The 10,978-nt window shown below is 36.7% G+C and overlaps 1 protein-coding gene across 1 annotated transcript; it reads right to left on the bottom strand.

Annotated features, from left to right (window-relative positions):
- Window positions 1-8,139: 8,139 nt before the first annotated feature.
- On the bottom strand, window positions 8,140-9,406 carry LOC145643062 (uncharacterized). Its single transcript, XM_081694223.1, has 2 exons — window positions 9,072-9,406; window positions 8,140-8,761 (listed from the first exon to the last, which is right to left on the bottom strand). Exons 1-2 carry the CDS (start codon window positions 9,404-9,406, stop codon window positions 8,140-8,142), a joined length of 957 nt encoding a protein of 318 aa, XP_081550349.1.
- Between the last annotated feature and the right edge of the window lie 1,572 nt (window positions 9,407-10,978).

Raw genomic sequence — 10,978 nt, 5'->3', positions numbered from 1 at the left:
GTCGTGTCAAGTCGATGAGTCAAGCGACATTAAACCTTAGGTCAACCCTAAGATTATTAAAGAGAATAGCAAAGTTCTATAGTCAAAAATAAATACAGGTGCAGCACAATAGGGAAGACCCTACTCCAGCGCCAGACGACAACATCTAGCGTATGGAAATAGATTTCAGCGCTTGGCGCTAGATCTCAGCGTCTGGCGGCAGAGTCAATTCTTGGCGCCAGAGATATTTCAGCAGCGACAGAGCTCGAAGCCTCTCAGAAGGGTGATTTTGACCTCATACAACAATTTCAGGTTCCTTGGTACGTTAGTTAGCCCCTGTAAGCAATTTGACATGATTAAGTAGTCAGTTTGATTACAATCACAATAAGTGATCGGCCTGATGAAAAATCGTCTCACTTAGCTTAAAGCGCCTAAGAATTGGCTCATCACGGAGACACCGACATACTGGTTTTAGCGGAAGCAAAGTTCAAGCGAGCTTTAGAGATCGACAAGCGTTGGTCTTCGGAAATTTTTCTTCGGAATATTATCATCGAAGCTCTTTGCTCCAGAGATGCGTGGACATATTAATCCAAGATCTTTTGCTCAGAGATGCGTGGGCATCCTATTTTCAAGCTCTATTGTTCAGAGACGCGTGAACATTTCTTTCAAGCTCTTTTGCTCAAAGACGCGTGGGCATCCTATTTTCAAGCTCTATTGTTCAGAGACGCGTGAACATTTCTTTAAAGCTCTTTTGCTCAGAGACACGTGGGCATCCTATTATCAAGCTCTATTGTTCAAAGACGCGTGGACATATCATTCAAGCTCTATTGTTCAGAGACGCGTGGACATATCATTCACAACTCTTTTGTTCAAATACGCGTGGACATATCATTCAAAGCTCTTTTGTGCAGAGACGCGTGGACATATCATTCAAAGCTCTTTTGTTCAGAGACGCGTGGACATATTATTCAAAGCTCTTTTGTTCAGAGACACGTGGACACATCATTCAGAAGTTCATATTAAAAAATAAAGAAGCTCTATTGTTCAGAGGCGCGTGAACATATCCAAAAAAAAGAAGCTCTTTGTTCAGAGACGAGTGAACATAGAAACAGCAAGATGGCGTTCCCTAGATTGTGGAGAGTTGTCATAAACAATTGAAGGTAATTTCAAGCGAAGTTGTCTTCGATCATGTTCCCTTAGACGTGGAGGATGGTCATAAAGCGGAAGAGGATTGTTTCAAGCGAAGAAATCTTTGATAGTATTCCCTTAGACGTGGAATGTTATCAAAATGGAAGAGGATAGTTTCAAGCGAAGCAATCTTCTATATTGGAGGCATTTACAAGCGTAGCGGTTTTCAAGCGGGATGGCATTCTCTTGGCAGGAGGTCATCAAAACAACAGCAATGCGGCAACAAATCGGTTACCTTCAGAGACGTGTGCTCGACGGTGCAAGATACGCGTTTCTTAACTCTTTTATCTATTTAACTAACGCTAGTTTTGCAGGTATCGGCGTTACAAGATTGATTTAGGATCGCAGAACGTTCTGAATCATTCTCCGTCCCTATCGATACTTTGACTTTTGTTTTCGAAACTTGTGTTTCTCCAAACTCAGTCAAAGTGGGGGCTTCTGTAGACACTCATTTGTGTCTCCCCAAAACCAAACCCAGTGATGAGTACCTTTCACGTCGAATCATAATCGAATGAAGTGAAAGTGTGGAAAGTTAAGTGTTGCGGAAAGTTTTAATTTCTTTTCTCTTCTCTCTGTTTTTGAAAAATTATTTTAAGAAAACAGCCAATCCAGTTTGGTTTGTCCATGATATGGGTCCAATAGTAGTGTAGCTGGATGGGGCTTGACAAGAGCTTTCCAACGATATATTATAAGCCCAATTCCGATGAATATTGAGGAAGTTATGGTCAATTTACTGAACTGGGCCCGGTTTGAGCCTTATATGCGGCCCAATGATCTAGGGGAGGGCCTAATATAGATTTATCATTCCTAATGAAATTAGGAATGGTTTTAGTCTTCTAGATTCTTCTAGAAGGTTCTTTTCATTCCTAATTCAATTAGCATTGATAAATTGACTTTTTTTTTTTTTTACTTTTTAGAGTTTTAATTAAAATCAAAGAACGTTTTTTGAGGAAGATACGATTTTATCCTCCTGTACGGCAATTTCTATCTGATTTTAAGAAAACGCGTGAATTTCTAAATCAGCGCCAAACGCCAGCTGTATCGCCTGGCGCTACGCTTGGCGCCTGGCGCTAATGTTGGCGTATGGCGCCAATAGCCAGCGCTGGCGCCAACATCGTTTTATGTGCGCCAGAACTCTGTTTTGATATTTTATCTTTTTGACTGATTTTCTTTATAAATAACGTGCTAAAAACTCCGTTTTGAGTCACCAGTTTTCATCTACAATCCACCAACTCTCATCAAGATTTTCTTGATTACTCTCTCTCTCTCTCTCTCTTTTCTAAACTAGCTCCTCTCAAATGCAAAATTTTCCGCATTCATTAGATCTAGATACACCTAGCCATATTCAAAGTTGCCTTCGCCCTAGACGTGAAAGGTTTAATTTCTGAGGGTTTGGTCCCAAATCTCTCTTTCAATTATTATTTAATAATTGTTGTGTTTATTATTTTCCTTGAAGTTACTAACGGGTGTATTTTGTTATTAGAAAGAGGTACGAGGCATCAAAGTAAGTACTTTAATGGTTTTTATTGATGTTATGATATAGAGTTCATGCTTAGGTTGTTATTTTGATTTCCTAGTATCATGTCTAGGGTAAATTTAATATCAAGTATGATTGTTATGATGCCTTTTATGTTCTTCCTAATATTTATGATTTTTGGTGTCATGTTAGGGTTAAATATTTGATTTTTATTGCTTAGTGACATGCTAGGGTTTGTTATTAATCTTGTTAGTATCATGCCTAGGATCTTGCCATTATTATGCTTTAACATTATTATGATTTTTTTTATGATTTAGGATTATAATTGTTATAATTATTGTTATGATGATTATTTTTAAGTATGATGATTATAATTATTATTTTGTTTATTATTTTTATTTTTATGTTGCTTGATATTTATTGTTATTGCTTGATCACACCTTTTTATGCATGTTTAAAGGGAATTTGTACTTGTAATCACACTTAATAAGATAATTAATAATCTTGTTAGGGTTAATTTGATTATAATTCAAGTGATCACCATTAATAGATTTGTTTGTGCATTTAAATTCAACCAACATAGACTAAACATGGTTAGGGTTAATCCTATTGATTGCATGTTAGTCAGAAAGCACACATGAATACGATCAGAATAAAGTAGAGGCCTATTATTAGGGCAGGTTCAATCTCTTTTAGGTTGGATTTGTACCTTCATCCCCGAACCCTATTTGGTTCAAGACCTTATGGAGTTGACGATCTCTTGGATCGTTAAGGGGTGTAACCTTCACCTCGTGAACGGTTTACAAGTTCCTAAAAAACTTGTTGGCGACTCTTTTGCTCTATCTTCTTTCCCTTTGGACGCCACTATACTTTAGTGTATGATCACAGTGGGGTTCAAGCTAGGGGATTAACTCTTGAAATATTCCCTACACTTATACATCTATATCTATACAAAAATAATTACAGGTTCCTCAATCACTTGAAATGAAATATTGGTAATAAGGCTTGAGTTTAAGGTTCCATATGCAACGCTTATCTCACTGAAGAGACAGCAAACTTCTGCTCCAATTACTTTCAGTCCTTAGTTGACACAAAAACACGAGGTCTAGGTCAAAATGTGAATTCTGATGTGGATTCCACGGCTGACAACGATGAAATCCTAGAGCTGTTCACGGTGGATAAGGGTCGTGTGTCAAATGGGGGTAAAACTCGGTTTTTAGATGACAAGGAACTCGAATGTGCTCATTTGTTCGTTTTAAGAAATACCGGCATTCTTGGTGAATACGACAGGTATATATGTTTAGGAGAAAGTTTTCAAAAAGCCATTAAATTAAAATATTTGATGCAATGATTAACCTTGTGTCATTAATCTACTAGGGAGTTTGAGGACTACATTCTTAGTACTCGAACTTATTTGCATAGAGAAGATGTCATGGAGAAATGCGAAAGTGAATTCCTTGATTGGTTTCATCACAAGGTGATAATACTTTTCTAACCTTACATGTCGATTAACTTGTGATAATACACTAAATTTCAGTTCAAGAAGTGTGACATTTGTATTTGAAACGGTTTTAGGTGGTGGAACAGAAACCAAGTTCCGATGTGTTGCGAATATTGTCTATGCGTCCTTTCAAGCGTTTTCGAACTTGGAACCAAATATTTGTTAGTGGCTTTAATTTCCACACACAGTCCTATGGCAAGCACAAATCTAGGATGAATTATGGGGTGTGCGTGTCAAGTGACTTATGTGCTCATTTCTCTTGATTTCTAGCTGTAGACACCTAAAAGTATTTGATATTGGCATGTTAGAAAAAAGAATGAGTTCATTTGATTAAAAACATAAAAAATAGACAAGGTGTAGACACCCAAATGTGTCTCCCCAAAACCAAACCCAGTGATGAATACCTTTCATGTCATTTGATTATCAAACAAAGCGAAAGTGTGAAAAGTCTAGTGATGAGTATGTTTTTATTAAAATATCTCTTCTTTCTATTTTTGAAAATATTTCTTTTCTTACCTTATCTATGAAAAACGTGCATTCCAGTTTAGTTTGGTCCATAATAAGGGTCCAATAATTGTGTATTTGGATGGGGCTTGAAAAGACCTTTCCAACGATATATTATAAGCCCAATTCCGATGAATGATGAGGAAGTACTAAACTGAGCCCGATTTGGTTTTTATATGCGGCTCAATGATCTAGAGGAGGGCTTATTATTAATTATCATTCCTAAAGCTATTAGGATTGATTATAGTTTCTAGAATACTCTAGAAGGTTCTTTTAAATCCTAATGGAGTTAGGATTGATAATTATGTTTTAAAGAGTTTGAAATTGAATAAAACTACTCCTTTTAAGAATCCTTGTTTTGTACGAAGTGGAATATATTCAAATTTTATTTTCATGCCTTATAATCTTTATCCAAATTTTATATGGTTGGATAGATCTTGAAATTATATTTCCAATGATAGATTATTACATTAATTCCGAGCTATAACGAAAAAGAAATGAATGAGATATGATACTCTATCCAAAACTGACACCCTTCCACTATTTTGGCCATATCTTTTTATCTACAAAAGATTTTAATCTGATTCTAATTGGGTTGGAGAGTACACTTCAAGATCTTTCCAACTACATATTATATGCCTTATTTGGACTTTCGGATCAAAAGATATGATAAAAACAAAAACGCCTAAAACTGATTATTAGCGCCTGACGACAAGCATTAGCGCCTGGCGCTAATGTCCAGCGTCTGGCGCTAATCGTGTTTTATTCTTGTTGAAACTCTGATTCGTTTTTTTATCCATCCGACTGATTTTCTCTATAAATAGCCTCTTAAAATTCTGTTTTCAATCATTGATTTCCATCAATTCTTATTCTCTCTAATTCTCTTCTCTCTCTAAGCTAAAGCTTATTCTCTCCCTCTTTCTAAGCCTACCCTTTTACAAACACAATTCCGCATTCACAAGATCTAGACACACCTAGCCAAATTCGAAGTTGCCTTCGCCCTAGACGTGAAAGGTTTTAATTTCTGAGGGTTTGGTCCCAAATCTCTATTTCAATTATTTAATTTAATTGGTGTTTCATATTTTCCTTGAAGTTACTAACGCGTGTATTTTGTTATTAGAAAGAGGTACGAGGAATCCAAGTAAGTGCTTTACTGGTTTTATTGATATTATGATGTAGAATTCATGTTTAGGTTGTTATTATGATTCCTAGTGTCATGTTAGGATGTTTTGATCTTCCTAGTATCATGTTTAGGGTTATTTTGTAATATCAAATATATCAATTGTGATTTTTGCGATGCTTCCTATTGTCTTTCCTAATATTCATGTTAGGGTTAAAGCTTTGATCTTTATGGTTTAGTGACATGCAAGGGTTTGTTATTAATCTTGTTAGTATCATGCCTAAGATCTTGCTATTATGCTTTAACATGATTATATTATTATTATTATTATTATTATTATTATTATTATTATTATTATTATTATTATTATTATTATTATTATTATTATTATTATTATTATTATTATTATTGTTGTTGTTGTTATTGTTATGATTGTGATTATTATGTTGCTTTATATTTATTGTTATTGCTTGATCACACCTTTTATGCATGTTTAAAGGGAATTGGTACTTGTAATCACGCTTATATAAGATAATTAATAATCTTGTTAGGGTTAATATGATTATAATTCAAGTGATCGCCAATAATAGTTTTATTTGTGCATTAATATATAACCAACATAGATAAACAGGTTTAGGGTTAATCCTATCGATTGCATGTTAGTCAGAAAGCGCACATGAATACGATCAAAATAAAGTAGAGGCCTATTATTAAGGCAGGTTCAATCTCTTTTAGGTTGGATTTGTACCTTCATCCCCGAACTACCAGTCATGGTTCTAGACCTATTGGAGTTAACGATCTCTTGGATCGTTAAAGGGTGTAACCTTCACCTCGTGAACGGTTTACAAGTTCCTAAAACTTGTTGGCGACTATTTTGCTCTAGCTTATTTCCCTTTGGACGCCACCATGCTTAAGTGTATGATCAAAGTGGGGTTCAAGCTAGGGATAATGCTTGAAATATTCCCTACACAAGGTAAAAGTCATATAGGCCAAAATTGATTGGAATTGGATGAATAAGGGTTGTAAAGTGACTTATGTGCTCATTTCTCTTGATTTCTAGCCATAGACACCTAAAATTATTTGATATTGGCGTGTTAGAAGAAATAATGAGTTCATTTCATTAAAAACATAGAAAATGGGCAAGGTAGAAGCGATATAGTCCAAAATTGATTGAATTTGAATGAATAAGGGTCGGAAAGTGACTTATGTGCTCATTTATCTTGATTTCTAGACATAGGCACCTAAAAGTAGTTAATATTGGCATGTTAAAGAAATAATGAGTTCATTTCATTAAAAACATAGAAAATGGGCAAGGTAGAAGCGATATTGGCCAAAATTGGTTGAATTTGGATGAATAAGGGTTGTAAAGTGACTTATGTGCTCATTTCTCTTGATTTCTAGCCATAGGCACCTAAATTTATTTTATATTGGCATGTTAGAAGAAAGAATGAGCTCATTTGATCATAAACATAGAAAATGGGCTAGGTAGAAGCGATATAGGCCAAAATTGATTGAATTTGGATGAATAAGGGTCGTAAAGTGAATTATGTGCTCATTTATCTTGATTTCTAGCCATAGGCACCTAAATTAATTGAATTATATGCAAATTTGCGACGGAAAAATTACGTCGGAAAAAACAATTAAGTTGTTTTCTTGTAGTGGTAGGAAGATGTAGAATTGATTTTAGATCGAAAGGGATAAGTAGGGATTCGCCAATTAACTTTTAAGGAACTTGTAAATATTTCCTGGAATTTAACGAAAGAGAAAAAGGCAACCACGAATTTTAATCCATGAAATTCACACCCCATTCATAATCCATAAGATTATTAACTTCATAATGATTCTGAAACATTACTAGATATTCGGGGATGAAGGTGTGAAATTCATTTAGGAAGTCAATTTTGCCCATGTTGGCCTCGATTTAATTCTTATAGCGAACTATATAATCTGCAATCGAAAAAACAAACAACAATTATTCAAATTGCGCTAAGCTAGATTATGCTAAGTCGGTTGAGTATTTATTGCATATGTAATTATTCAAAATATCGTGTTTGCTTGATTTAATAACATAACTAGTGAGTCACCCGAGCGTTGCCCCAGGATGTTACTTTAAGTATTTTTTTTAATAAAGTGTTTGAAGTATTAATAATTTGGAATATAATGTTGAATATTGAAGAGAATAGAAAGAATAATACGTGTCTCTTTGTTTTTGGGTTTGGATGCAATGTTGTATTCTACATTTAAATACATTTATGTAGAAGAATAAAACATAAATTATTGGTAGTTAAGATGGTATGACATGTAGTGTCCACTCCATGAGGTTAGGAGCTTTTTTTTTTTTTTTTTTTGAGGGAAGACGTTAGCAAGATTTTATTCCAAATCAAGCTCCGCAAGAGCTAAAATGCTTTGCGGGAAGTTACCCAAACATACAAATTCATCATTATCACGAGTGTCCCATCGTGCTACAAGATGGGAAACCGTGTTTCCTGCTCTACGTACTTGAGAAATTTTAAAGACATGAAACGATATGGCAAGACGATTAACATCATCGTAGACTAGCCAAATAGGAGAAAGACCATTATTTGCCTGAGAAATTTTGTTAACCACGCCCTCGGCATCACACTCTATCCAAACATTCTGCACACCCAAACGTTTGGCAACCTGACATCCATACCTCACAGCAGCAGCCTCAGTCACTTCCACATTCCAGTTGGCAAGGGTCTTCTTGACAGCAGCCCAAAGAATATTGCCCTCCCAATTTCTAGCAACCACCCCCAAACCCCCATAGACATTCGAACCAACATGGGCATCAACATTTATTTTAATTACATTATTTGAGGGGCGCACCCACGAGCTTACAGCAGCAGCACGCATCATAGTAGGTCGCTTGTGAACCTTAACCGCATAAGTATTGTACGCGTGAACCATACGAAGGAAGTCTGCAACAACAAAATTAGCATCAAGAGTAACATTATCATGTACTCTCTTGTTCCTGCAGAACCACATAGCCCATGCTATCGTTAATATATTTCGCAGCTTTGCCTTATCCACTTTCTTAGCTATCCATAGCAACCATTAAGCAAAAGGAGCATGTCTCGGCGAATCTGATATTATAGAGTCTAACTCATGACTTTGCCACACATGTTGTATCACTCTACATTCCATAATAACATGGGATATAGACTCAGCCTCACTCCCACATCCATCACACACCTCATCAGTAGCCATATGTCTTCGAAAGAGTTCCTTCTTGACTGCCATACTCCCTTTGCAGGCATTCCAAACAAAATGCCTCAACTAACTTGGGAGGGCCCTCAATCCCCCATGTGATACGCCATACCCCTTGATCAACATAGTTACCAGCACTAGAATTCGATTGTGCAGTCCCCATTTTCCCAAGCCAATGTGCAGACTTGACGCTGTACACACCATTCTTTGTATATCCCCAATACCTCCTATCATCTGGCATATTAATTGATAAGAGAATCTGTAAAATAAGTGCACAAACATCATTTGAGAAAAGCTGTTGGATTTTATCCTTGTTCCACTCGCCACATTGCTGGTTAATTAACTCTGCAACATGACATTCCGGGTCGAAGTTTATACTATGGGCAGGAATAATGTTGCCTGGATCCATAAATCTAGCCACACTCGAATATCTTTTCCATTCCCAACTTTCCACTTAAGCCCTTCAATTAGCAGAGATTTTGCTCCCCATAAACTCCTTCAAGAATAGCTTGGATCATACCCACGGAATGCCTCTAAGATAGAGTTATTTTTGAAATATCTAGCTTTGAGTATGGAATGGAGCAGCGGGTTAGGGGAATTGTAAAGTCTCCACATCTGTTTTGCTAACAAGGCTTGGTTAAAAACCTTGAGATCACGGAAGCCAAGGCCCCCTTGGGACTTCGGTTTGCACATAGAGTCCCAAGTGTGCCAATGCATCTTCATAGATGTTTTCGATGAGCCCCACCAAAATCGAGCCAAAAGTGCATGAATCTCATCAATCAAAGTCTCCGGAATCTTAAAGATACTCATCATACAAGTCGGGATCGCCTGAGCTACAGCTTTGATCAAAATTTCCTTCTCGAGCCTAAATAGAAGCTTCTCTTTCCACCCTTGAATTTTCCACCATATTCTCTCTTTCAAACTGGAAAAAATAGCTTTCTTGGACTTACCAATGATTGCTGGTAATCCTAAATATTTTTCATGTCTCTCAACTTCTCTTTCCCCCAAAATACCGACAATCTCCACATGACAAGAATCAGTAACATTTTTGCTAAATACAACATCTGTTTTTGTCAGATTGACACTTTGACCGGATGCTCTCTCATATTTGCTGATTATATCAGTGTAGACTCCACTTCCTATGAGTGAATTCATTAAGTGAGTTCATCCTTACACAATACTTGAGTCAAATCACTAGGCAATAGTTGGAAGAATAAGGGGAATGTCACTCCTTCCTTCTTTCCTTCCAATCAAAGCATTAACAACAAGAAACTTTTTTCCTTAGCAGGCGGCAAGAAGCAACTCATAAACAGCCATGAAGACAAAACACGATGCAAGCTTCTCACCAAGATTTCATGCATTCTTCTTCTTTTGTTTCAAACCTTTCCCCCTAAAAAGTCTAGCATAGGTTCTCCTTATCCATGTGTCTATGTGTCACATTTCTTACCTTCTTCATAAATGAGCATCTCTTTCTTACATTCGATCATGTGATAAGAAAAAAAAATTAATTACCGAACTAAACACAAGGTACACCAATGACTTGAGGCACCTTTGCAACCCTGTCATTCCCTGTTAACCGTTCAATCACATTCCATTTCTTCATCAACCACTATGAGCCTCGTCTAACGTTTTGCCTTCATTTCTTCAACCCACATTCACTTAACCCTGGGATTAGAAGATGTGTAATTGTATAACATTCAAGCTTTTTTGCATCAAATTTCACCGTGGCACGGTACCTGTTGCCGTGACACGGTACTGAACACCGTGTCACGGTGCTTTTTCCGTGTAATTTTCGCGTTTTCCCATATCGTGACACGGTGTACTGTGCCGTGCCACGGTAAACACTTCCGTGTCACGATACGTGTGCCGTGTCACGAAATTTTCTCGTGTCTTTTCCGTGTAAACCCTTCACTCATTTTCACTTCCTGTAGGTCAAATATTTCTCGCGTCGCACTATTGTCCACTGTGTCACGGGAGTGTG

The sequence above is a fragment of the Chenopodium album genome, chromosome 8, assembly GCF_948465745.1.
Source record: "Chenopodium album chromosome 8, dcCheAlbu1.1, whole genome shotgun sequence".
Taxonomy (NCBI): Eukaryota; Viridiplantae; Streptophyta; class Magnoliopsida; order Caryophyllales; family Amaranthaceae; genus Chenopodium; species Chenopodium album.
The sequence above is the reverse complement of the archived record's forward strand: the minus strand, read 5'-3'. Positions and strand labels throughout refer to the sequence as shown.

Bases quoted from the DNA above. Each gene is read 5' to 3' on its own strand.
- LOC145643062 (XM_081694223.1), bottom strand. From the start codon at position 9,406: ATGGATCCAGGCAACATTATTCCTGCCCATAGTATAAACTTCGACCCG. The intron at 8,762-9,071 runs GTTAGTTGAGGC...GTGGTTCTGCAG, and splicing joins GGGATTGAGGGCCCTCCCAA to GAACAAGAGAGTACATGATA.